Genomic DNA, 26,408 nt, shown 5'->3' on the forward strand with positions numbered 1-26,408 from the left:
AAGTCTTGCCCCAGAGGAGAACGCTTCTGCCTGCCCCTCTGCCCAGCTAGGCTGGTGGGTGCCTGCTCCACCCACTAGGGGGAAGGGCACAGGCATAGGAGCTACAGAGGCGGGGTGGGGACACTGACCCAGGAGCCCCTAGGAGAGTGCTGGGCACCTGGGCTGGAGCTGGAGGGTCAGCGCCATCCTGGGGGGCCCGGGCTGGATCTCCGGGCTGGGGTTCAGCTGCGGTGGCCAAGCCCTGGGGGGCCTCGTGGCAGGGCTCCTTCTTCCCCTCTGACTTGACAGTACAGTTCACCATGGTGCCAACGTCATCCAGGGCCAGCTGGGCAGAGCCGGGGCTTCTCATGGACATCCTGAGGGAGGAGGGGCAGAGGGAGGGAGGCGAGTCCTGAACCCCGAGGCAGTGACTGTTCCCCCAGCCCCAAACAGGTACACTCATGCAAAAGGCAAGCTTCCATTTGGAACTCACTGTGACAATCCGGAAAAGATTCTTGTCCCCCCCCCGCCACCCACCTTTTTTTTTTTTTAAACAGAAAGGTCTAGAGAAGACTGGGCCAACATTTGGTATGCCCTGCCTGTTGCAGTGCTGGAACTAGTGGGCTGATGGGTCTCCCTGAGAAGCCTAGAGATTGTCAACTGGCTCCTTCTGAGCCCAACAAAGCCAAGATCATATATACAGTACGTGTCTGTGTATGTTTGTGTATGTACGTACTTGTAATTAGTTACCAAAATTTAAAAATCAAGAGATATCCCATAAAACTCTGGATTTGAACTTCTCTTGAAGTTGGTCTGTGGCAACAATTGGCTGGAATTGAGCAGCAGTTACTCTCTATGAACAGGCCAGTTCGCCCTACTCTCCACCACTCCCTCCTACTCCCCAAAAGGGAAACCAAGTATCAACTACCCTATACACTTACTCTTTGTTTTCCTTAGAGTAGAAGCAAGATAAAAGTGAACTATTTGGAACAATTTCTTATATCTGTGTATCTATCTACCAAAAGTGAGGAATGAAGTAAGCTGAGAGATGAGTAGCTTTCAGAAAAATATTTTCTTATATTAGAGTCTCTCAATTAGAGTCTGGCCCCTGTGGGCCTCTGCAGTCCCTGGTGTAATATACGCAGAGACTGCATCCCCTGCCTCCTGTTGCTGACATCCCACTGCGTGGGATCACTACATAGACGAGCAGGATCCTGGGAGTAGTTTTCAGTGGTTATGTCAAGCTCAAGGTCAGAGTAGCAGTTGCCCAGAGCTCACTTGCTCACCCTCCAAAGTGACCGGGAAAAGACAGGTGGGGACACACAGCAGATTCCAAGTACGCATGGGTCTTGCCTCAGCTACTTCACTAGCTGCTGAGTGACCTTGGGCAAGTTACTTGACCTTTCCACACCTGTTTCCTCATCTGTAAAATGGGTGGTGTGAGGGCTATGAATTGATATTTACAAGGTGTTTAGAATAATGCTTTGTACTACTAAGCACCGAAGTAGCCTTTGTTAAAGCACTGCTGGGTGGAATGCAGACAAGGACAACAGCCTCAACATAGCTGGGGGGGGTGGGCATGCGAGGCTTGTTTGAAAGACAAAGTCATGGGTCACCCACAAATCAGAAATTCTGTGGGTGAGGAGGGTATGGATCTGTTTTCACAAGCCCTCCAGGTGATTCTGAAACATACTAGTTTGAAAAGCACTGTTAAATAAAAATTTTTTAAACTTTGCTTACACAGGCATTAAATTTTTAGGAGGGGAGTGTAAGGCAAAAATTATATATAGTAAAACATCCCTTAAATTAAACTGCAGGTGCAGTATAACATTTGTATATTACATCAACTGTATAATAAAATGTTTCTTGTAATGTATAACGAATGATGCAACGTGCCATGTACGATAGATGTATACACTGTGTACAATACATGTACAGTATTTCACATGAAATAACTTAATGTGTTTGATTTGATGCCATTCTACAGATCAGACGAGACTAAACTCTCCCTCCACTTTCAAAGGGCAGGGTGCACTGGGGGCTGGCGTGGGACTCAGGACAGGGCACTGCAGGATGAGCAGAGGAGACATACGTCAGCCCAGGAGAAGACAGCCCAGCCCAGCTCACCCTGAGGCTTTAGGGTGCAGCTCTGGGTCCCCTCCCACCACCCAGGGACCCGGAGAGCGGCCAGGAAGCAGGCGCTCGGCCCATCCGGGCACAGGGAGGGGCGCAGAGCCAGGCCCCGAGCAGGGGGGCTGGGCGTGGGGGAGGGGAAGTCGGGGAGTGGTATTATCCTGAAGCTGAGGGCAGCAATTACATAACAAACAAACCCGGGGCTCAAGCTGTGAATTAATCAAACCGCTGAAAATAAAACCTTCCTCTCAGGAACTTCAGACAAAAGAAATGAAAACAACCAGGCTGGCTGGAAAATAAAAGACAGCAGCGCTGAAATGGGGACAAAAGGAAACCAGACAATAGGGTGTTGGACAAAGGCAATAAAGCCAAAGGAAGTGTGACAGGCGAACAATGCGGGCCTGTGGGCTTCTGATCCCCGGCCGCCTCCGCGCCGCGGGCCCACACCCACCGCGCCACTGCGCCCGCCAAGCCGCCGGGTGGCCTCCTCGCTCGGGACTGGGGTCCTGAGGGCTTTCTCCTCCCGGCGGTCCCAACTTCATGGCCTTCCAGCGCCTACCTCAAAGCCTTTCTTCCCACTGCAGCCCAGAGACCCCGGAGGCAGCCGCAGGGCGCACAGTTAAGGGAGCGTCGGACACCGGGCTGGGCCCCCAGCGCCAGCCGCCCACCCAGAGCTGCGGACCCGCTGTGCATCCCCCCAGCTGAAGGCGGAGGCAGAGGAGACGATGATCTGCCCTAATGAACTCCAGGACCGCAATGCTCAGGACCGTGGCCACTTGCCACGCGGCTGCTGAGCACCTGTACCACGGCCGGTCCCAATGCAAACGTGCTAAGTACAAACTACATCCCTACTTTGGAAGGGTTAGTACAAAAACAATGTAAAACAGCTCATTAATAACTGGTTGTTGATTACACGTTGAAATTACACTTTGGATACTGTTGGGTTACATAGAATACATTGTTAAAATTTGTTTCACCTGTTTCTTTTTGCACTTCTTAATGTAGCTACGAGAAAACATTAAAAGTATATATGTGAGGACTTCCCTGGCGGTCCAGTGGTTAAAGACCGCCTTCCAGTGCAGGGGGTGCGGGTTCAATCCCTGGTTGGGAGCTAAGATCCCACATGCCTCGTGGCCAAAAAAACCAAAACATAAAATGGAAGCAATATTGCAACAAATTCAATAAAGGCTTTAAAACTGGTCCACATTAAAAGAAAGTCTTTAAAAAAATTATATAAGTGGCTCACATTATATTTCTGTTGGAGCAGTGCTGCACTAAGACATCACCTCCCTTTGAGCTTGATGGCCTTTTCTACCCACACTTAACCCCCAAGAGTACTTCCACCTGGGTACTGGGATTATCTTTATTTGGGAAGCCTACCTCCTGGAGCTCCCAACAGCTCACCCTGGCTTCTGGCACAGCACCTGGTAACAAAGAAAACGGCTCCTGGTGACCAGCCAAGGTAGCGTGGAGGTGTCAGTCTGTTCACCAGGGCGTGGTACCCACCAGATAACCCTGCCAGACCCTGCTAGCAGCCCAGACAAGGGCCCTTCATTCCCACAGGCGCCTGGCTCTACTTCAGGCACTGGCACTGGCTCTCCGTTGGTCCCCTCTCTGGACCCACTGGTTTATGGAGAAGCAACAGCCCAGGCTTGATGCACAGTGCAGGTTTTTGGGTTCAACAGTCTGGATTCAAATCCATGCTTTGCCACCAGCTGACTTGTGTGACCTTGGGAAGTTAACTCTGAGCCTCCATCTCCTAATCCATATAATGGGTGTAATAATCCACGTCACAGGTGTCCATGAACATTTAATGATACAGGGTGAGCACCCACTAAGTTGTCATATAGCCCAGGATGCTCCTAGAGCCAGGTGGTTGAGAGAAAAGTCTCTGGGGTCAGATAGACCTGAGTCCATTTGAATCCCAACTCTGATTAATTAATTGCTGTGCAACAGTGGCCACGTGACGTAACCTCTCTAAACCCCAGTTTCCTCCTCAGTGAAATGGGAATAAAAACCCCGTGTACGGGGCTTCCCTGGTGGCGCAGTCGTTGAGAGTCCGCCTGCCGATGCAGGGGACGCGGGTTCGTGCCCCGGTCTAGGAAGATCCCACATGCCGCGGAGCGGCTGGGCCCGTGAGCCATGGCCGCTGAGCCTGCGCGTCCGGAGCCTGTGCTCCGCAACGGGAGAGGCCACAACAGTAAGAGGCCCGCGTACCAGAGGAAAAAAAAAAAAAACCTGTATGAAGGGATGAGCCTTCCGTTTAACACTCCAGACCCTATGAGATGTGACTGTTTTACATTCTCTTGGCATCCTGAAACTTGGCCTTCAAAGTACTTTTCACAGTTGGTAATGATACCTTCACATGTTTTATTTCTGACTCGCCCTGTAGCCTGAGAACCCATCCAACCTCACACTGTGGAAAGGTCCTTGTCTTTGCTCTTCATTGTAGCCCCGGAGTCTAGCACAGTGCCTGGAACATACAGGTGCTCAATAAATCCTTGTACAACACTCAGAGAATTTAATACAGTTCAGCAGCTCAGCACAAGGCAGACCTGAATGCATAGTAAGTGACAGCTATTATTACCATCATCATTAGATAGATGTTGCTCTCCGGGGTTTATTTCCCACATCTCCACCTCCCACAGCCAGTTATCCTCAGCTGCATCTTCCTTGCATCTAAGTTCTTCCTATGAGTGACCCAAATCTCCCAGTAGCAAAGCAAGTCCATTTCCTTTTGTTCCTACCTTGGGACAGGTAAGAAACATTTTCCACACCACCTTTTGAATTTAAAGACCCTGTTGGAGTCTTCCCTTAAGTCTCTTCCAGAGACTTAAAAAAAAAAAAAAAAATTCCCTTATTACCCTTTCCCTACAAAGCATGCTCCATGCTTCAATCATACACATGGTTTTTCAGGAGGTTTTAAGGTCAGCAGCCACATCCTCCCCTCTCCCCAGACGCCCAGAAGTCAAAGACTCTTTTAGTACACAGGAGATGTGAATTACTGGGCTCCACCAGTTCCCACCCAGGTCCTGGTCAGAGGTCACAAGCCCACAGGACTCTCCAGTGGGACTCTCACTCGGGTGGAAGTGCTCCCATGTACCCAATCTCCTCCCTCTCACCCAGCCTTACACATATTTTATAAATGGGGAAACTGAGGCCCAGAGAGGTCAAGTTCACGTGGCTTGTTTGGGCAGTACTGTTTCAGGAATACAGAGTCAGAAGACCTTCAACCAGCTGGGACATGGAACAGTATTCCTGCTCTGCCTTCCCTTCCATCCGGGGAACCTAACCCATAGACCCTCTGCTGTCTTCTTCTCCTTGGCCTTACCTCACCTGAGCATCTGTAGGAGGTGAAGGCCCCTAGGGAGAGAGGGCTCTGGCCAGCCTCAACCTGGATGCCGCAGCGTCTTGAGTCTCTGAGCTGATGTCTGTGAGGCCCTGGGCCCCCAAATCCAGTGCCTAGGACGAGGCATAGAGATGCCTGCCCTCCACAGAGGGCCAATGGCTCAAAGCACGGTTCTAATGCGACAAAGCAGACTACAGGTGCTGATCTCCTTTTTCTCCTCCCCACAACCAACCCTCTCCCAGCTCCTCTGACCCCCACCCACCCCAGGCGCACACACACCAAGCCCCTTTCTCCCCCAGACAAATCACCAGCCACTTCCTCTTCCAATCAGCCAACAACAACCCAGCTGGACTGGAATCAAAGGACTTCTTACTCTCAGACCTTTCTCCCTCCACGACAGCCCTTCCCCCCCCCATAAATATCTAGATACAGATAAAGATAGAGATAAATTCTAGTCATCGGAGCATGACAGGTGACTCAGACCCAGGGGTACAGGAAGACAGTCTGAACAGACAGGCAGACCCTCCCAGGAGAGCCAATGACAACACTTCTCCACCGGGCACACACCGAACCTCTCTACTGAGACTCCCACTCCCAAGCTGACCCTGAGCAGGTGGTGCCGAGGGGCACTGCCAGGGAGAGAACCATGTGGCAGAGAAGGGCAGGGCCTGAGTCCCAGGGGAATGTCACTTCCTTTCAAAGCCCCAGAGAGCTGAGAGCCTCAGGCAGCCCTAACAATAGCCTGAGGCGTGGGTGCCCAGAACAGTGCCCCGGTGCCACATCCTGCCATTCTTCTCCCAGGCCGCACCCTGCCACCCTTCCTGGCTACGCCCGATCCTATCTCTGCTGTTTACTCAGAGCTGAGAGCTGGGCTGGCTGCACGCTTGGAACAAAGCTTTCCTGAGAGGCCCCTCACCCTCTCCGGCCTCTGTGGGCCCTTGGGGTATCAGATCCATGGCGTGGCCCAGCCTGGTCTAGCCCTGCTCAGGCGGAGGCCACAGCCAACACCCCCCGTTCCTGGGCTGTTTCTGGGCTGATCAAATGGCTACGACCAGCCAGACTGAGGCTTGCTGAACCCCCAAGAACTCCTGTCCTCCCAGTCAGCAGGAGAAGGCAGCCTCCCCCGCACCTCTGGCCCAGAAGCCCAGCTCCAGACAGAGCCTTGGTAGCCCCCAAGACTGAGCTGACCCCAGCCCAAGGGCACGAAGGGCTGAAGAAGCCGAGGAGAAACTAGCCGTGCTGTTCCCATTCACAGCCCCATCTGAGTCTTCTCTTCCTGGAGAGTCCAGGAAGAGACAGAGAGGGCAGCGTGGAAGGACTGCTGAGGTTCCCAACAGGATGAGTGCCTGCCCCACGGGCCTGGGTGAAATTTAGGAGGTAAACTGTGTCTCCAGGATTCCCTTCTCTGGGGGCCCTCCTGCCTGCACCTGATGCTGTCTCCAGCCCCTCCCAAGCCCCATCAGCAGCCCACCCACAATGCTAGGAAGCAGCCGCAGTCCTGGCCTTACCTCCCAGTGGCCAGGTCCAAGCCTACGTCCTGGATTCGGGAGTGTCTGGCCTTTTACACGAGCAGTGCCCAGCCCAGAGCAGGCACACAGCAGAAGTGGTGCAGCCGAGGCCGACTGGCCTTGTCAGAGGCCTCCCTTCTGGGACAGCCCTGAACATTAACCAAAGGGAAAGGACGACAAAGAGCATGCAGTGACAGAACACCCACGTGGCTGAGAGCACTGGGTGAGGAGCTCGCCACTCATTTTTCCCACCCAACCAAGGCCCGGTGGAGCCATCTGAACTCAGGCCTCACTGATGCCCAAACCCATGTCTTTTCATCTGTCGGCTGGTGCCCTGGCTGCTCTTCCTCTACCCCAGATAACAGGATCCGGTCTAGCAAAGATAGATCTGCCACTGCCTTTGCTGCTTACAGGATTCTAGTTGTTTTTGACTTGAGTCATGGCCAAGGAAGAATGAATCGAAAGAAACCAAGGCCACTTTGGAAACTTGGGGGAAAGATTCAACCTCTGAAAACCTTAGCTTCTTCATTGTAAAATGGAAATTCCAATACCTACTTTGTGATTAGAAGGTAATCACAAGCTTAGAGAATCTGGTACAGAATATATGTTCAGGGAAGGAGAGACGAAGAGAGACCTAAAGCAAGGAGGCTGTCTTTCCCTCCCTACCCCCAGAGCACCCAGAGTGAGACACCTATCCCTGAATGTCCCTGGCTTTCCAGAGGCTGGCAGGTGTGTGTGACCCTCTGGCATTGCTGGGAGTCATCCTGATACGGCTAGAAGAACTGGGTTTTATTGTCACCCAGACCTGTGTTTGAAGCCTGGCTCCACCATATACTACTGTGTGACTATGGGCAAGTTTCAGTTTCTCCATCACTAAAATGGAACAAATAATAACTATTTCGTAGAATTATTGAGAAGACTGAATGTGATGTTTGTAAAAAACAAAAAAAAGTTTGCTCACTGAACCCTCTCATTCACCTTTTGGGGAAGCCTCCCCCACCCCTGCATGCCAAACACGCAGAAGACCCACACCCAAAGGACAACTGGGAGTGTCATCTTCTTCCATCTCCACCTGTCCCCTGTAGGTCCCCCTCTCTTTGGCGCTGTTTCACTACCCTGCTTAGGTTGTCTGCGTGTTCTGTCGGTGTCCCCAACCACCCTGAAATCTCCCCTGGCCGGTGCCTACACTGAGCCAGACACCCAGGCCACGCTTAGTGCAGACAGGCTGAAAGGACCTGAATTTGCCCAGGAAACCCACATCCTCAGTGCCACGGCCTACCTGACCAACCCCCCGTGCCTTCCCTTCCCGATGGCACTGAAGTTCTGCAGACCCTCACAAGCTCCCTCATCTCCTCCAGAGCCGGAGCTCGAGGGTAAAGTGTTGTTCCATTAACCCCTGCCATCCCCTGCCAACCCCAGGAGGGGACAGGAGGGTGGAGACTAGAAGAATGACTGCAGAGGGGGAAAAGGACAAGTGGGAGTGGCCTGTGAACACCAGGCTGAACAAAGTCTCATCTTTGCAGACATCCCTTTTGTTGGGGCTGGTGTGGGCCGAGCAGCATTTGGCTTCTGCTTGGTGACAAGTCCAAGCCACGTGGACTAGGTAGGCTCTCAGGGTCTATGGTGACACGGAGGCTCTGGAGACAGGCACAGTCAGTTCAAACCCCAGCAGCCCTCTAATTAGTGGCATGGACAGGCCGACTTATTCAACTCTCCAAACCTACTACTTTCTTTATAAATGTGATCAGTAATATATACCCACTAGTGTGGTTGTGAGGAGTAAACAACATAACAGGCAAAGGCCAGTGCCTGAACACAGCCGTGCTAAACAGCTGTAACCGGCATAACCATTGTAATCTGGAGCTGGGGGTGACGGCTGAGAGGTGGAGAGTCAGCCAGTTCCTCGCTGCTCCAAGAGGGAGCCCAGTGAACACTTGAGACTTAACCTCTACACACCTCAGATTCTTTATCTGCAAAGGGGACCAACAATAGCTACTTCTCGTGGTTGTTGGAGAGTTAATAAGTATTGTATATAAAATACTAGGGCTTCCCTGGTGGCGCAGTGGTTGAGAGTCCACCTGCCGATGCAGGGGACGCGGGTTCGCGCCCCGGTCCGGGAGGATCCCACGTGCCGCGGGGCGGCTGGGCCCGTGAGCCATGGCCGCTGAGCCTGCGCGTCCGGAGCCTGTGCTCCGCAGCGGGAGAGGCCACAAGAGTGAGAGGCCCGCGTACCACAAAAAAAAAAAAAAATACTAGTGCAATGCCTGGCACAAAGCAGACTGGCACTTAGAGTGTTGTTACCATGATTGAATGAATGAATGATTGTGCCTCCAGGGAACTTCTGCCGGCCAGAGCACTCTGCCCCAAGCCAGTGAACGTTGTGAAGGTCCTTCTTAAAGGTATTTCAAATACCAGCCTCCACACACCTGCGAGCCCACAGCCCCTTCTCAAAGTGAGCACCTTCACACCACATCCTCAGGTCCCTGAGGGCTCAGGAAAAGTATCTGGTTCCTTCCCTACTTCTCCCTCTTCCTGCCTCAACCAGCCACTGCAGGGGCAGGGGAAATGGGGCAGCGATCAAGATGGGTAAGTGGTACAAGAAAGAGGAGTCAATAGATGCCAGTCACCAAGAAAGGCCACCAGGCAAGTGCTGACAGGACACGGTCTTGACCCAGAAGTTCAGCACGCAATTAATCAGCAAATACACTTGGCCTCATCTTCTCCTCCCTGGGATGTACCTCCCTAAGGTTCCATAAAAGATACACCTTGAGGGGAGGTCTGGGGGCTTCCAGAGGGGTTTGAGCATCCAGCTCCCCAGCTTGGGCAGACAATGGAGGAACAAGGTGGCTGGCAGCACCGCAGTCATCATGGCCGAGGCCCATGGGTTGAACCGGGCGGGGCCCGTGGGCTGAACTGGGACGCATTAGCCTCACCTTAGGGCACCCTGCTCAGGTCTGCTGCTTCCCCCATAGCCTCCCCTTCCCCCAACCCAGGGTGTCTGCGCGGGATGCCACCTGTGCCTTATGAAAACCTAATCACCACCATCTCCCCCAAGACAAGCTCACTCATGGGAAAGCCCAGTTGAGCAGCTCTTACTCAAGCAGCATTCATTCTTCCAGTGAACAAAGTGTTCCGTTCTGTTTCTCTGCAAAGGCCATGTTTCCTCTCCCATTATCTACCACATTGGCACACAAGCCTGCCACAAAAGATTTCTTCTTTCTTTTTGTTATTTTCATGGTCCCCTTTATTTATGAGTGGTTGTTTTTTCTTGGCTTTGGCTCCTTTTCGAAAGGGCAGGGGAGCAAGGGGAGGAGAACCGTTTCATAGTCTTTGATTTCATCTAAAATGCTCATCAAACAATCCCCAAAGCAGCCAGCCTGCACCCTAGTCTGCCTGGGACTCCAACTTCCAGCACCAGCACCCTTTGGAAACTGAGGCAGAAAAGAGCTAGATCTGGCGAAGGGGTGGGGTATGGTATGATTCTGGGAGGGACCTTGACATCTGGAGCCCCCAATGGTAATAATAATAAAATAACAATGGTGACGTTCAAAGTATTTAACAACTGAATGACGGGCACTAACCAGTGAGATAGGACTCTTGGGACAATCAGATGAGTTGGCAGATGCCAGACACACACTACCGGTTGCCACTCTGGTGTGTACCCCTCTGATCATAGCTAACATTTTCTGAGCACTGTTTGAATCACTTTAATCGATCTTCACCATAACCATCTGAGGTAGATGATATTATGATCTCCATTTTACAGATGGAGAAACTGAGGTGCAGAGGTGATCTGAGCCCGGGCCGTCCTGGCTCAGTTGATGTTAGAAAAGTCAAAGGCAAACGCCACATGCAGACATCAAATGACTCAAAGCCAGGGTCCTAACATAGCATCCTCCAAGTGAGTTCAGGGCAGCACTGGAGGGCGCAGGGCTGCCTCAGTCCCTGAGCTCCCTAAGCTATCACCTCTTCTTTGTTTCCTGGCCATCCTTCCTTGGCCTCTACCCCAACACCTCCGCTCCCTCTCCCTTAGCTTCTCACCAACAGCAGCGAGCAGAGCTGTGCAGTCACAGACGCCCCCAACATATGTTCCTAACTATTGTTGCAGTCATCTTATTTTATCAGTTTTTTTCTGACTCTAAAAGGAATGTGTACTCATTGTAGAAAATCTGCAAATTTAGAATAACATAAAGAAGACAAAAAGAAATTAAAGTCACTTCCCATTAATCCAGAGGTGGCAACTGATAACAATTTGGCCTCTTTCCATCAAATATTTTTCCTGTGTGTCGTTTTCTTTTTCATCATTCAGCTCATAAGCAAGCTTTTGTACTATACCCCCCCCACACACACACTTAATAGTATATCAGGGGAAGTTTTCATGTTACTAAAAAATGGAAATTATTTAAAATTCTTTAGGGAATTCCCTGGCGGTCCAGTGGTCAGGACTCCTCGCTCTCACTGCCGAGGGCCCAGGTTGGATCCCTGGTCAGGGAACTAAAATCCCACAAGCCGCACAGCCAAGAAAAAGAAAAAAAAGAAAGAAAGGAAAATTCTTCATGAAGTCATTTGTAATGGTTGCCCATCTCTTCAGTGGCTGTACCATAATTTACTTTATCCAATGCCCATAGTTAAAACAATCCAACTCTTTAAATCTCATACTACTGAAACCTCCTCTTCACCCACAAGGTCATCTACCCTCCAGGTACTTCTGGTGGGCCAGGGCCATTCTGCTCCCATGACAGACGGGAAGGAAAGGGCCCTGACAAACAGCAGACAGAGCAAGGTAGCAGAAGGACCTCACCTGCCTCTTTTTTTTTTTTTTAATTTTTAAATTTTTAATCGAAGTATAGTTGATTTACAATGTTGTGTTAGTTTCGGTTGTATAGCAAAGTGATTCAGTTATACATATATATATTCCCTTATAGGTCATTACAAAATATTGAGTATAGTTCTCTGTGCTATACAGTAGGTCCTTGTTGGTTATCTATTTTATATTTTGTAGTGTGTATATGTTAATCCGAACTCCTAATTTATACCCCCTCCCCTCACCTGCCTCCTCTTGATGGGACAAGTATGTAGCAAAAGGAGTACAGGATGGAATATGGAGGCTGTGACAGAGGCCCGGAAGCGTGGGCCCAGGGCCTGACTGCTTCTGCAATGGGGAGGACACGTCTCAACATTTCTCGGGGCCTGACTTCCCCATAAAAAGTTGGAGAACCACAATGAGATGCCGCTTCACACCCATTATGATGGTATTGTTTTTAAGAAAAGAAAAAGCAAAAAGAAGTATTGCCAAGGATGCAGACAATTGCTGGTGGGAATGCGAAACGATACAGCTGCTGTGGAAAACAATATGGTGGTTTCTCAAAAACTGAAACATAGAATAACCATATGATCCAGCAATTCCCCTTCTGGGTGTTACCCAAAGGAGGGGAAGCAGGGCCTTGAAGGATGTTGCACACCCGTGCTCATACAGCATTATTCACAATAGCCAAAAGGTGGAAACAACCCAAGTGCCTGTGGAGGAATGAATGGATAAAATAAAATGTGGTAAACATATACAACGGGATATTATCAGCCTTAACAAAGGAGGAAGCAAATTCTGGCACATGCTACAATATGGATGAACCTTGAAAGCATTACGCTAAGTGAAGTAAGCCTAAGTGAAATAATCAAAAGCCTAATATTTCTTGATTCTGCTTATACGAGGTACTTAACAGTTAAATTTATAGAGACAAAGTAAAATAGAGGTTACTAGGGGCTGGGGAGAGGCGCAAAGGGGGAGTTATTGTTTAATGGATACAGAGTTTTAGTTTGGGATGACACAAACTTCTGGAGATGGACAGTAGTGACAGTTGCACAATGTAAATGTACTTAATGCCTCCAAACTGTACAATTAAAAATGATTAAAATGGTAAATTTCATTATCGTATAGGCTACCACAAAAAAAAAGATGGAGAACATGAAACTGTTAATAATTTACACCTTCATGGCACCTTTAATCTTGCAGACAGGCAGAGGTGAGAGCATAACACAGACTCACAGGCTGGGGACTCATGTCCGGCCGGGGGTCAGGGAGCGCACAGGCTGGAGACTGGCTGCCTTTAGAGAACCCCTTGCTCACAAAGCCATAATTAACGTAACTAATTGAAGTGTCTAAAAAGGCCAGAGCCAGACAGTGCCAGACCCGCCCCACCAGCTAGGCCTTCCTTTCGGTGCCTCCCTCACCTCTAGGAACAATGAAAGGCTTTTACCTGCCATGCAGAGACAGGTGTATTCAGGATTCCTCAGCAGGGAGGGAAAGGGATCTGGGGGCAGGAAGATGCGGATAGAGGAAGAGACTTCGCTCACTTCCTCTAAGTCAGTTCCTTGGCTTTCCCGGAAATCTTTGCCTCAATGGTCCTTCTTAGGGTGGCAGATTCAAGGAAAGCACTGGGCTGACGCCTGGTTTCCAGAACAGCTCTCTCCCCACCTCCCCACTCCCGACTTGCTGAACAACCCTGGGCAGTTACTCTATAGCTCTGGACCTCCTTGAGGTCCATTTGGGGAGGACAGAGGGACAATAATCCAAACAAATAGTCTAAAGAAGAAGGTCTGGGGCTTCCCTGGTGGCGCAGTGGTTGGGAGTCCGCCTGCCGATGCAGGGGACGCGGTTTTGTGCCCCGGTCCGGGAAGATCCCACATGCCGCGGAGCGGCTGGGCCCGTGAGCCATGGCCGCTGAGCCTGCGCGTCCAGAGCCTGTGCTCCGCAAGGGGAGAGGCCACAGCAGTGAGAGGCCCGCGTACCGCAAAAAAAAAAAAAAAAGAAGAAGAAGGTCTGAGCTAACAGAGGGGGTGACTGGGGTGGGGCCACCTGGGGAGAGAAGGAGGGAAAGGAGCAGCCTTCCCAGTTTGCAGAGTCATCCACTTATTGCACAGGTGCTGGTTTCTGTGGGCCACTCGAATCATCCTTTTCCTCTTCAATGAATGACAGGCTGGGACCAAAGTCCCATCCTCCCCTAAGGTTCATTTGATATTTCCGTTTTCTATTACTGGTACCTTTACCAGTAAAAACTATCCCAGTTCCCACTTACCCAAGAACACATCCCAGCGTTTCCAGTATCTAAGAGCTGCCTGTGCTCCATGGCCTGATTGAGAGTTCAGGCCACGCTGATGGCCTTCTACTGCAAGAGAACCTTAGGGATTTTCTATGGAAACTGAAAAAAGCCACTGGCATCTCTGTCCATCTTTGTCCAAAGAAAAAGAGAGATGAGCGTCCCCTCCCCTGCTTTTGCCTCCCCTAGGCCCTCCCTCTGCCCGCACAGGGCCATTAAAGCTGCTCTGCTTCCCTTCCCCCACAGCCTGTCGCCCTGATCCAGGGGGTGAGGGTCAATGATGGGGTCACTGGAGGCACCCAGCTCAAAACCAGCTCCTTCGCTTAGGAAGGAATTTAACCCTCTCCCTCCTGGCTCATGACTATCCACCTAGCAGATCTACGGGTATGGAGGGGAAAAGTTATTGCAGAGAGGATCACACAGACCCACGTGATAATTCTGAGTGCACAGTGGAAATGAGCCCTGGATTTGGAGGCAGAAGGTCTGAGTTTGAGCCCTACCTCTGCCACGAAATCAAGGTGCAATCCTGGGCAAGTCTTAATTCTCTGAGCCTCAGTTTTCCTATCTGTAAATTGGGAGTCAAAATACACCCCACCAAAAAAAAAAAAAAAAAAATACACCCCACCAGATTGCTTGGAGCCTCAGCATAGTGATTTTCTAAATGTCAAAGCACTTAATACACTTGATGGTTTAGAAAGCCCCATATAAGTATAAGGGATTTGGACGCCTGTAACTCACTGTGGGGCCTGAGACACACCACCCAACCTTGCAAGGTCTCAGTTTTTCCATTTGCACATGGGATGAATTATTACTTCTTCTCTCAGAGATAAAATTTTAAGCTGGGGGGGGTGGGGTTCCAAGGTCTTTGATGTTGCAAAAATATAAGTGCTGCTAAGCCCCTGGTTTCTACCCTCAGGCTGCAGCCCAAATCAGCAGAAGGATCATGACAGCACCTGCCATTTTTCGAGCGAGCACAACAAGCTAAGCGCCTCACAGGTATTTTTGGCAGCAATAAAACCCACTTTATAGTTGAAGCATCTGAAGCTAAGGGGTGGAAGCAAAATCCCACTGAAGGTCCGTCCACCTGACTCCAAGTCCAAAACCACAGCACAAGGACCTTGGAGAAAAGGCTGCTTCCCCGCAGGCACTCCCAACCCAATTAGCCCTCTCGGCTTTGGAGCTGGGTGCCGGGGGACAGCCTCCACTTCCTGCCAGGTTCCTGCAGGCAGCTCCCAAGGACCCAGAGTCCAAAGGTTAGTTAAAGGCTGTCTATTACTATGAATTATTAAAATTCACCAGCAGCTGGGTTTGGTGAATGTGGTGGTTTCATGCTTCCAAGCGATCCCAACTTATACGTGAATTTCACCAGTTTTGCAAAAATCCATTCTACTTGGTGTAGAACTGTCCCCTTAGTGACCAGTTTAAGGGACAACACTGGGCAAAGGACAAAAGGCAGTGCACTGTGAGCCATATCATTTCTTCTATACCTGGCAACACCCTGCCTGCAGCTAGTGTGTGATAGAGTTCACCCCCTTTTCTGGGCTGCTCCCCAGCGCCAGCAGAGCGGGGTCCACACACTGGGGTCCACGCCCCGGCCCACCTCCATCCCACACCCCCACCCCTGCTCCAAACTCCTGGAACACTTGGGGCAGCAGCTCATTCCCTTGTTTCTTTGAGTGCATGGGTCACTCCTGTAACAGAATAACCACAGCAATAATTACAGCAGCAAATGCCTGGATAAGACACACCCCCTGTGCCAGACACTGTCTGAACACTTTCCATATAACCCTTTTTATTTAATCCTCTCAGTACCAGGTACGACTGTCCGCAGCATTTTACAGTTCTGGAAGCTGAAGCACAGATTAGTTAAGTAACTTGGCCAGGGTCGCACAGCACATTTGTGTGCCAAATCTGAAGGAAGAATACAGTGGGAGGCTGAGAGAGGTGTCATAGCCGACAAAGTCTGTACCCGCCACACTCTGGAGAAGTGCTCCTCCCCCTTTCCCAAATCCACAGAGGTCGTGCTCATGACCCAAGGGAGGAGCTGCCCCACATCCATACAGGCCCCAGGAGAGCCGCACTGTCCCACCCCAGCACAAGCCCCAACAGCCACCACCACAGTGGCCGCGATACTAATACCAGCTCCCAACTCACTGGAGTCTCCTATACTGCAGGCCCCGAACTAAGCACTGTAACATATACATCACTTCACTGAATCCTTTTAACCTTGGGAAGTAGGTATTAATCTTTTCCCACGTCGTAGGTGAAAAAACTAGGCTCTAAGAAAGTTCTAGTATTTGCCAGAAATCTCACAGCTCAGAAGAAGCAGAGCCAGGACTCAAACTGGGATCTGTCTGACTCCACCTTGTACCTAGCCTCCGAAACCAAGCCCATGGAGACAGAAATGACTCCAGCAGTCCTGGTGCCCGGGCCAACTCAGCTGAAAGGGCTTGTTCCCACAATGCAGCTATTTCCCATGATCCTGTCTCACCTCCCCAGACAGATTACAGCTTCCCTGTGGGCAGGGTCTGTTCTCCTCCCCGCCACCACCACCACCCAGTGCCTTCACATAATAAGGAATTGGTAGAGCTTACTCATCCCTGAATACCTTATTTGTTAAAACTACATATCAAACCACCGCCTTCAAAAAAGACATCCAGAGATTAATATTGATCAATCCTGAACAAAGTAAGTTTGCTCATTCATCGAGGAATGGCATATCCCAGGAAAGTTGGCCACACTCACTCACTTGAGCCCCTGTGGGACCAAAGCCGGGGTGAGTGTGGGTCAGGGCAGACCAGGAAAAGGGACCTCCCCTCCACAGGCTGCCAGGCTTGGCCTCACACCCTGGGAAGCCGCAGCCCTGCAGGGGAAGGGAAGTTGTCTGATTACCAGATGGTTCAGCACAACCTGACGGCAGCAAAAATGTCTTTGAATGGAAAGGAAAAGCACAGGGTTCTGTTGGAAGTTTGTTGCAGAATAATGAGAGAGAAGTTTCAGCCTGAATGAGTGAGCCACCCGTTCTGAAAGTTCTCTGAGACACTCTCTGGTTCCTCGCTGTCAACAAAGTCCTAGCTCCTTGGCCTGCATTCAAGGCTCCCTCTGACCTTGGAGGTCTCTTCCTAACTGAACTATAAGCTAACGCCCCCCGCCCCCCTTTCTACCGCAGCAGGGCTCCTTAGCCTCTCGGCTGGTAGCTTAGTCCCCGTTGTTCCTTACAGCACCTGGCACAGAGGAGCCCTACTAGTATTTGTCTTAGCAAGACACAGGGGTTGCTAATGGAGCCCCGAGTCTGGTGCTGGGCCCAGAGTACATGCTCCGTACACACCTAATGAACTTATCCATGCCAGATCAAATCTCAGAGCTCATCCTTTCATGAACTCCTGGCAAGAGCCTTGAGCTGGCCGGGCAAGAGGATGTCAACCCACAGAACAGAGGACAAGGAACCCGTCTCAGGGCTGAGTGGCTGTCAGCTGTGTGAGGATAATAATAAGATAATAGTCCAATCCTCACAGCTGGAAACCAGGCCCATTCTCTCACTGCCCAACATCCCTCTCCCCCACTACCCAACGCATTACATTCTCTGCCCTGGCTCTTTCCAGAGTCCCACAAAAGCTTCTTATCCTTCCAGCGAGTCTGCCCTTCAACAACCGTCCAACGGCACCAAGCCTGGGGACATAGTTGGGATGCGAGAAACAGCCACTTGAGTGGTTTGCTCTCCCCGAAGCAGCATGGGCTCCCCCCAGCCATGAAGCAGAGGCCCGGGGATCAGGCACCACCGCCCCTAACCCTGAGAAGCCCTCCACCGACCAAAGTTCTCTGCTCTTTGGCACCTTGGCCCCCTGGGGGACGCTGACCCCTTGAAGAATGGCTAATGTAGCTACTTCCAGTCAAAGCCAAACAGTTGGGAGGGGGATGAGGGGAAATCAAGGGAAGAATGAAACCAACTTACAGGAGGAGTGGATGGAGGAAGGGGGCTTGCTTCCAGGAATGGGGACTGGTGATGAGCCCAGGGAAGCGTAGAGGCCAGCCTGGTGGAGGGGGCGCCACGGGGGCTGCGCCTGTCCTCTCCACTGTCTTCCGGGACCCCACACAACAACCTGCACACACGGAGCCCAGGTGCCGGCAGAGCTCTATCTACTGCCCGGATCTCACAGCCGCCGAGCTAAATTCCACCAGCTCAGCTCTTTTGCAGAGAGGGGGTTGTTTTGCTTGTGCACCATTCTTTCCACAAGGGTGGTCATCTTGCCCACTCCCCCTCTTCTGGGGTCTTCTCCCACACAGCTGCTCTCCTTTTCTCTGTAGGGTTCTTCCCAGGCCCTGCCGTCTTGAGAAACTCTACAGTGACTCTGCTCTGAGAGTCACTGCCCTGACCCCATTTCACAGAAAGCAATCTGCAGCCCAAGCCTCAGTAAGCATGATGTGGGAGGGGAGCTCACCCCACTTACTGAAGCCATTTGGGTTCACACGGGGAGGCCATGCCATCCCCACACAGGACTGGGCTCAAGCTGGCCCCGTGCTAAAGCTGCCCCTGGTACAAGCACCGAACGGTCGATCATAAAAGTGTTGACCTGGTTGTCTTTCCCGTCCAGCCTCTTGCCATGGCCCTGCGAGTCTCCCCCCAACAGTGGAGAACAGAATGTGCTTGGCTGCAGACCTGGTCGTCATAAATTGCTATTAACAGACTCTCGATCTGAAAAACAAAATAATAGAAGGCCTGGCCCTTTCTTTCTGCTCCTCTCATCCCCACCACTATTTCCTGCAAGGCCAAGAAGAGAAAGAAATGCCTCCTTTGGCCACAGTCAGGAGAGAAATCTACTCCTCAGAGGCTCACTTCTCCCCATCAACCTCGTCCTTCACAGGCACAAAAGCTGGGCACCAAGGAGCCTGAACAGGGTATGTCTTTGTTTTCCAAGGTTCCTGCCTGTCTCTAATCTCGATTTATCCTGAGATTTATTGAGCACCTGCTAAGTGCCAAGCTCTGTGCACCTGCCTTTGAAGGTGCCCTGAGCCACATTCATAGGTGAGAGGGCCGCTGGGGAGCGGCAGGGAGGCCAGGCCTGTGTGTTCAGTGGCGGGGGCCACCCTCTGTGCTCACCCCAGGGAGGGTGATCAATAGCAGGGCTGACCTAAAGCTGACCCTCTGTCTGTGTCTTCTTGCCCCCCCCCATCACCTGCCCTCTGTGAGGGGGATGGGGAGAACAGAATAGAAGTGAGGCCAGACAAGAGTAAAAAGCCAGGAGCAGCCATCTTTGAAAAGAACAATAGTAGAAGGCAAATCCGCCTGGGGATAGATTATAAAATTGTGTTCAGTGTATTCGTTATATGCAAATTACATGTAAACATGTACATGGCCCTTGGAAAAATCCAAGTGTCACTGCTGCTCTTTCTGCCTCTGTCTTACTCAGGTAGTTTCCAGGGCTACCTAGGAAGCTATCTGATCACCTGGCCAGGAGACCCCAAAGTACTGTCCCAGCCCCATCTTCCTGAATCAGCTTCTCTCCCTGACCTCACCTCACCCTGAAGCCACTGGAGAAACGTGAGTACACAGGAGGAAGAGAAAATGGGGTCATGCCCACGATGGGCACAGCCAAGGTAGCAAATGAGGGAGGAGAGGAGGATGGTGGCCTCGCCAAGGCAAACACCCTTCCAGATCTGGACCCGGGATGGGCTCCCTGCAACTGTCAGGAGACCCAACGGACTCCAGGCATTCCTCGATGCCCCTAGCCCGTCCCATCACCAGTTCCTCAAAACCAGTGGCAGCATGCCAGGGCAGGAGACCAGGGGACCCTGCAGCAGGATCCTGGAGTGGGTTCCCTCCTGTGCTGCTGCGTGGTCAGACATGTCACGTGACCAGCCTCATCCCTTCAGACCCACAGTCAGTGTGGAACTACGAGGCCCCACCACCCTGTCTCTAAATCTCAATTTCCTCATCCACAAAATGGGGGGCTAGGGGCTTCCCTGGTGGCGCAGTGGTTGAGAGTCCACCTGCCGATGCAGGGGACACGGGTTCGTGCCCCAGTCCGGGAGGATCCCACATGCCGCGGAGTGGCTGGGCCCGTGAGCCATGGCCGCTGAACCTGCGCGTCTGGAGCCTGTGCTCCGCAACGGGAGAGGCCACAACAGTGAGAGGCCCGCGTACCGCAAAAAAAAAAATGGGGGGCTAGATACTCTCTGCCCTCTGACAAGGTTTCAGGAGGCACCCCTGAGATGAGCTGCGTGGAGGGAAGCGCACTGTGGACGGCACCACCAGGTACACACGAGGGAGTGTGACTAAGTGTCTGACTCCACAGCTGGATTTTGAAACTGCAACCAAAATTACTAGGGTAGCTGTCATCGTCCTCATCTGACTCTATTGCCACAGCAACACAGCATTCTTGTTTTATCCCAGGAGGGGTCCAAATGGTCCTCCCCAAGTTGCGGATGGGAAAAGCAAGGTTCTAAGAGGTGAAGCGACAGGCCTGAGGACACACAGTCTAGACCAGGGCCTTGGTCTCCTCTGGTGCCCACTGGCCTCTACTGCCCATCGGCCCTTCAAATACCAGCACAGCAATTGTTAGAGGAACCCTGGAGGGCTTCACCCCTGTGGGAAAGGCAGGATGTGGAGCCCCACTGCCTGCTGCAGAGGGAGCAGCACCTGGGCTGGACCACCGGAGGTCAGCTCCCTCCACTCAGTCCAGCAGGACCAGCTGGTTCCCTGGGAAGGCTGCCAGCTGATCCTTTTGGTCCTGGGTCTTGGGCCTGACTGATCTACCCAGGAAATGGGCAGCCTGGCCCATTACCAGTTTGAAAATCGTGGAAGGAAGTAGACAGACCACTGTTTCCCCCTTACAGATAGAGACCAAGGCCCAGAAAGGTTTATGGCATCGGCAAGACCACACAGGGAGTAACCCTAACAGCTCCCGTTTACTGGGCAAATGCTATATATCTAGAAACTTTCCTCCAATCCCAACCATAACTCTGCCAGAGGGGAGAAGCCATGACCCCAATTTATGCAGCTCAAAGAAATTAGGTAAATGGCCCAACATCAAGATTCAAAATACAAAAGCTTCGAATCCAGAAATTTCTGACTCTAAGACCCCATGGTGTTTTCACCAAACCATCCTGCTTCTCTATAAGCTGAAGAATATTCCAGCGTTAGACTGAGTGATTCATAATGTATTGGTGTGGGGAGGAGGAAGAAAGATACCGAGTGACGACCAAAGTTGGCACCTGACCCTGGAACAGACTAGGGATGAGCCCAAACCCCCTGCAGCTCAGGCCCTTTGCAGCCCAGCCCAGTCACCCTCCAGCTGTCGGGCTCACAGACCCTAATGCAGGTGCAAACAGGCGCCTTCACACCTCAGGGCTGCAGCTCACACGGTGCCCCTGCCTGGAAGGCCCTTCCTACATTCCTGACCAGAAAACTCCTATACCTCACTCAAAGCCCAGTTCAAATGTTGCCGCTCCTTTATGAATCACTCCCTAATAATCCTAGAAGAATTGATTGTTCCTCCAGGGCATCGCAGAGCCCTTGACATCCCTAGTCTCTAGCACTTGACTGGACTGCAATTATTTGTTTACCTGTCTGCTTCCTGCACTCTGGCAAGATTTGAGCCCCTGATACTCTCTCAGGGACAAGGACAATAACGGAACAATAACGGCCTTCTCTTATGTATCCCTTACTATATACAATAGGCATCTCTTCACACATTTAACCTACATAACAGTCCCATGAGGCAGCGGCTATTATCACCCCTATGTTACAGATGAGGAAACTGAGACACAGGGGGTTAAGTTACCTGCCCAAGACCATACAGGCAGTCTGGCTCCAGTCCGTCTGTCTGTGCGGGTACTACGCTATTCTTCCTTGCCTCTCCATCCCTAGTACAGTGCCTGGCACATGGCAGGTGTTCAGTAAAGGTCTGTTTCGTTAAGGGCTATGGAGGGAAGAGGGTGTTGCTGCACCCCAGCCAACTCCACCCCAAATCCCACCTGGAATCCCTTGGCCCAGGTCTCCCTACTTCTTGCCCCACCTTCTATCACTCCTGACGTTTGCTGCTTCTTTCTTCTAAAAAGCTCCAGGTCCTTTTCCTGTCTCCCATCCATTTCTTCCTTGGGTGTCCCAGCAGCGGTGAGGGTCTTCCTGTCTTTCCGGTGGGAAACTAAGACCCCCAGAGGCCTCATGGCCAGTGGGTCTGTTCAGAGGCAGGTACCCTGCCTCCAGGGCTAGTGCCTCGTAAGGACTGGTTTTACCTCTGCCTCAAGCAAGAAAAAATAAGCACCAAGATGCAGGGGAGTCTGGAGGTCAGCACCTGCCCTTCCCTCATTCCCAGCACCCCCTGGCTGACCTGGCCACTGGTCTCGAGGCAGGGCCTGAGAGAGGGGGGAGGGGGCTGCTCCCTGGGGCCGGGGAGGAGGAGACAAGAGGCCCTTTGTTTCTGCAATGCTCCTGAGACACCTGTTCTCCCTCCTGCCTGCCTGCGGCCTCCCTCCCTCCCAGCCAGCCTGTGTGAGGCCTTGTTTATCCTGCAGCCCTGGCAGCCAGACCCAGACTGCTCCCAGCGTGGGGCTCGGCAGCCCCTGCCAGCACCTGCCTGGTCCTGGAAGCCCCAGAGGCTGCCGGCCAAGCACAATTACCCCGCTGTTGACACAGTTGTTGATTTTCGGGAGGGCAGGGAGGGACAGGAGGGGAGGAGAGAAGCAGCAAAGGCATTTAACGCCAGCCTGGCTAATTTGCAGTTGGCCCTAGCAATCCTGCACCCCATCCCCGCCCCCCGACTCCCACCGCAGCTGCCTGGGAGAGGTTTGGGCTTCCAATCCCTGGGTCACTTGGGCCACACACCACAGGCAGCCCCCGCACACCCCATGTTTATTAGTGCACCCCAAAACCCATGCTCCCCCATGCTGTCATACACAATTCATAGTCGAACAAGGCTGTCAGGAGCCCCTAGCCACCCTGTCTTTGAGTGCCCACCAATCACCCTCCCCCCGCAAAGTCATGATGCCCCAGGGTCCTTGGTGAGGGACAGGACCATTGGATATGCCCTTGGAGACCCAGGTGGGGGCCCTGGAAAACATGGGGGGCATCTGTCCTTAGAACCTTCTCTTCTCTCTGACACGCTCTTGACAAGCTATCTGCTCCTCACCCTCCAGGTCATTATGTTTCCTCTTAAAGGGAGCCTCTCCTGATGGCCCAGATCCGGTTGTGGTGCCCCTCCCTGATGCTTAGATGCTCCACAGCCCTCCCCCACACCTCCCTACCTTCACTTTTGTCAGTGAATATCTAATCCTTATCTTCCTCAAAACCGTGTAAGGGCTGCACTGGTCTCTCAGCGTACAGAGCACAGCTTGGAGGCAGGCGCTCCCCTCCTACCTGCTGAGTGGATGGGCAATGGAACAGCCCCCTCAGGCCCAAACACCTACCCCACCTCCACCCCAGGTTCCCACTTTGACAGTCCCCCCTTGGATTGATAAGGCCTGGTGGCCAGTTAAAAGAGCTTCAAGAGTTACCTGTTAACTTGCCACCAGCACATGAATTTAGATTGGTAAATCCGATTAGCCAGTCACCTCTTCAGAGATCAAAGAGCAGGATCTTGAAGGACAAGGGATGAGTGAGTTTGATGATGGGAGGGGGAGAGAGGAAGGCAGGGACATAAAGAAGACCCAGTGGGTCGCAGGCCAGCAAAGGCGCCTGGGGGAGGGGTCACCGTCGGGGGAGGCAGGACCCTGCCCTCCTCCGCACCTGCCTGCCCCATCTGAGAACTCCTAAACCCAGCGAGCCTTCACTCAGGAGTCAGAAGGTTCGCTGCACCTGTGGCTAGTTATCCAAACAGGACTCTGACTCCACAAGGAGGGTGGTCAAACTCTCCAGACCCTCTCTAAACTGCCCAACGCACCCATACCCTCGCTCACACACAAGCCCGCTCCTCAGTTCTGGTTCCCCAAAACCCAGGTCAATCAACACCTAGAAAGGGGTAACAAACAGCCAAAAATCACCTCCAAATTGGGGGTCTCATGCTGAGGAATATGGACCTAAGGCCAGGCAGAGCTGGTAAAAGAGAAAGGAACTCACTTTGTGAAAACCACAGGGACCCAATGCTCTGAACCAGTTCCAAAAGGGCCAGCACGTACAGCTGTGCAGACTGTGCACTGCACAACTCCAAGAACCCCATTCACCCAGACTTGTATACTTATTCCAACCTGACAGTCACGTTCATCCCTTGACTTCCTCAAATACCAAAGAGAAAGCTCTTCTGCTACCTACCTCTACCCCAGGCAAGATGTGACAGATCCCCTTTCTCTGTTCTCTGCCCTGTTTCCTGGCTCCGGTACCTGTGACAGCTGAGCCCTTCACTCGGACTAAGAGGAGAGGCCTCCCTCTCCCTGCCCCACCAGCCCCAGCTAGAGGACCCCACTGGGTCTCCAGAGCTCTTCCCGGACCCACTCCACCCTCACCCCGGCTCGGTGCGGGGCGGGGTGACTGCAGTCCCATGCTCACAATGACACAGCGGGAGGAGACTGCATCTCTGTAGAGAGGGAAAGGAGGGTGGAGGGTGATCACCCACTGCCCCGCCCTCACCAGGTGGACTGGAATTGAACCCCCAATCTGTGTGAGGCACCAGAGGCTCTGGAGAACTGAAGCTCAGGGAGGAGGGATGAAAGGAGGCCTCGCTCTGCTCTGCGGGCCTCCTCAGCAGCGCCCCAGCCAGGCTCTCTCTCTGCCTCCCAGTCTGCTCTCCCCTTGCCTTCCTGACATTGGTCTAATGTCCCCACTGTCCCCTGGGGGCTCTTAGAGGCACAGCCTTGTCCCCTGGGGTCCAGCAGGGGCTGACCAATGTCTTCAGGGTGTAGGTCCCGCCTGGCCACTTACACACACTTACACGCATATACCCTCCCTCTCCACCGGCCACAGAGAGGGGAGCCAGGCAGCCAGAGAAATGTCAGGGGCTGGAGGGGCCCCTCCCCTCTGCTTTTAACAGCTCCCTGTTCACTCCCCACTCTCCTCTCCCCACTGGCCTCGGACAGCCTGGTTGTACCTGCACACAGGCTTCCTTCCAGTCCCTCCCCAATAACCTTTTATTCGTCCTTCCCTCCTCACCCCCTCCACCCCACCCCACCCTTTGAGGGACAAGCCAGGAACCAAAGCCTCACAGGAATGGGTGAATGACTTTAGGCTCCTTCAGTAGGGCTGTGTTTCAGTAGGAGCAAGGTTTCCAGAGCTTCACACCTCACACTGAGACAGGAAACTCCTCACCCTCCACTCTGGGCTGCACCGGACCTGTCTTGTGTGGCCAGGCAGGAGTTAATTGTTTTGAGTCAGTGTGAGGGCAGCTTAAACCAAAGCTCACTCCCCTTCCTGCCTCCCCCCAGGTGCCAGAGCCAATGTAGGAGGCCTCTGGGCCCAGTCCCTGGACAGCCCACCTCAGCCCAGAGCCCCGCTCCCAGAGCCCACCGGGGGGATCCACAGGCCTACTCAATGGTCATCCTGAAAAGGTATCAGTCCAGTGTCACAGGCCTTCTCATCATATTCCAGCTATTGCCCCTCCTGCCAGGGACCCCTCTTTCTGCAGAATATTCTACAGTTTGGTCAGGCCTTGACTCCCAGTCTTCCAGAGAAGAAACACTGACTACTTTGCCTGTTTCCCTGTCTGGCAATTCTACATATATTTTAAATCCCTTCCATCCTGATTACAAAAGTAATACACATTGTTATACTACTTTTGGAAACTACAGAAAATAGGAATTAGAAAATATAAGCCGCAATTAAAACAGAAGTCAACAGAGGGTGGAGGTCTGGGGTAGGCCACCCCAGCTACCAGAGCTGCGGACGGGTCTGCTTGGCTTGCTGTACCCCTGGACTCTCACTGGCCACCCACCAACGTCTTGGACTTGTAAAGAAATGCCCCCGCCCTGGCTGCTCCTTCAGATGCCTGGACCTGGGTCCCCGTGGTACCCGCCTCTGCCCTCACTCAGCACAGGGCCTGCGATTGGAGCGGGGCACCTCCAGCCCTGCAGGAGCAGGACCCAGCCCTGAGGCGCCTACCCACTTTGTGGGGGGAGGGGAGGGGATGGGGACCAAGGCCCTCTGGGAACTAGTTCCCACCCCATCCTGTTCCACAGGCTGCACATTCCATTCTGAGTCAAGCAGGGGGTGGGGACTGGGGGAGGTAAGGCTGAGGGGAGGAGAACAGTCTGGCCTCCTCTGGGGCGAATCCCCCAGGGAGCTCCAGGCCTGGCAGGGATTACAGACCCAAACCACCAGGGGAGAACCGAGCCTGAGTGTTTCTGCCCCATCTGTGGCCCCTTCCCTTCAAGCCCAAACACTGGCACTCTACCTCGGACATGTCCCCAGAAGACACAGAG

At 52.5% G+C, this 26,408-nt stretch overlaps 1 protein-coding gene across 6 annotated transcripts in view; it reads right to left on the reverse strand.

The window, feature by feature from the left end:
• Positions 1-26,408, reverse strand: part of SOX13 (SRY-box transcription factor 13) — a 44,400-nt gene that overhangs the window by 11,618 nt on the left and 6,374 nt on the right. For all 6 annotated transcript variants that reach the window (XM_067729344.1, XM_067729342.1, XM_067729343.1 and 3 more), the window contains exons 2-3: positions 12,392-12,486; positions 158-356 (exon numbers count right to left, since the gene is read on the reverse strand). In XM_067729344.1, the coding sequence (XP_067585445.1) occupies positions 158-356; positions 12,392-12,441 (249 nt within the window). In that variant the 5' untranslated portion in view covers positions 12,442-12,486. The remainder of the gene's footprint in view (positions 1-157; positions 357-12,391; positions 12,487-26,408) is intronic.

Source organism: Pseudorca crassidens, chromosome 2 (genome assembly GCF_039906515.1).
Source record: "Pseudorca crassidens isolate mPseCra1 chromosome 2, mPseCra1.hap1, whole genome shotgun sequence".
NCBI classification, from domain to species: domain Eukaryota; kingdom Metazoa; phylum Chordata; class Mammalia; order Artiodactyla; family Delphinidae; genus Pseudorca; species Pseudorca crassidens.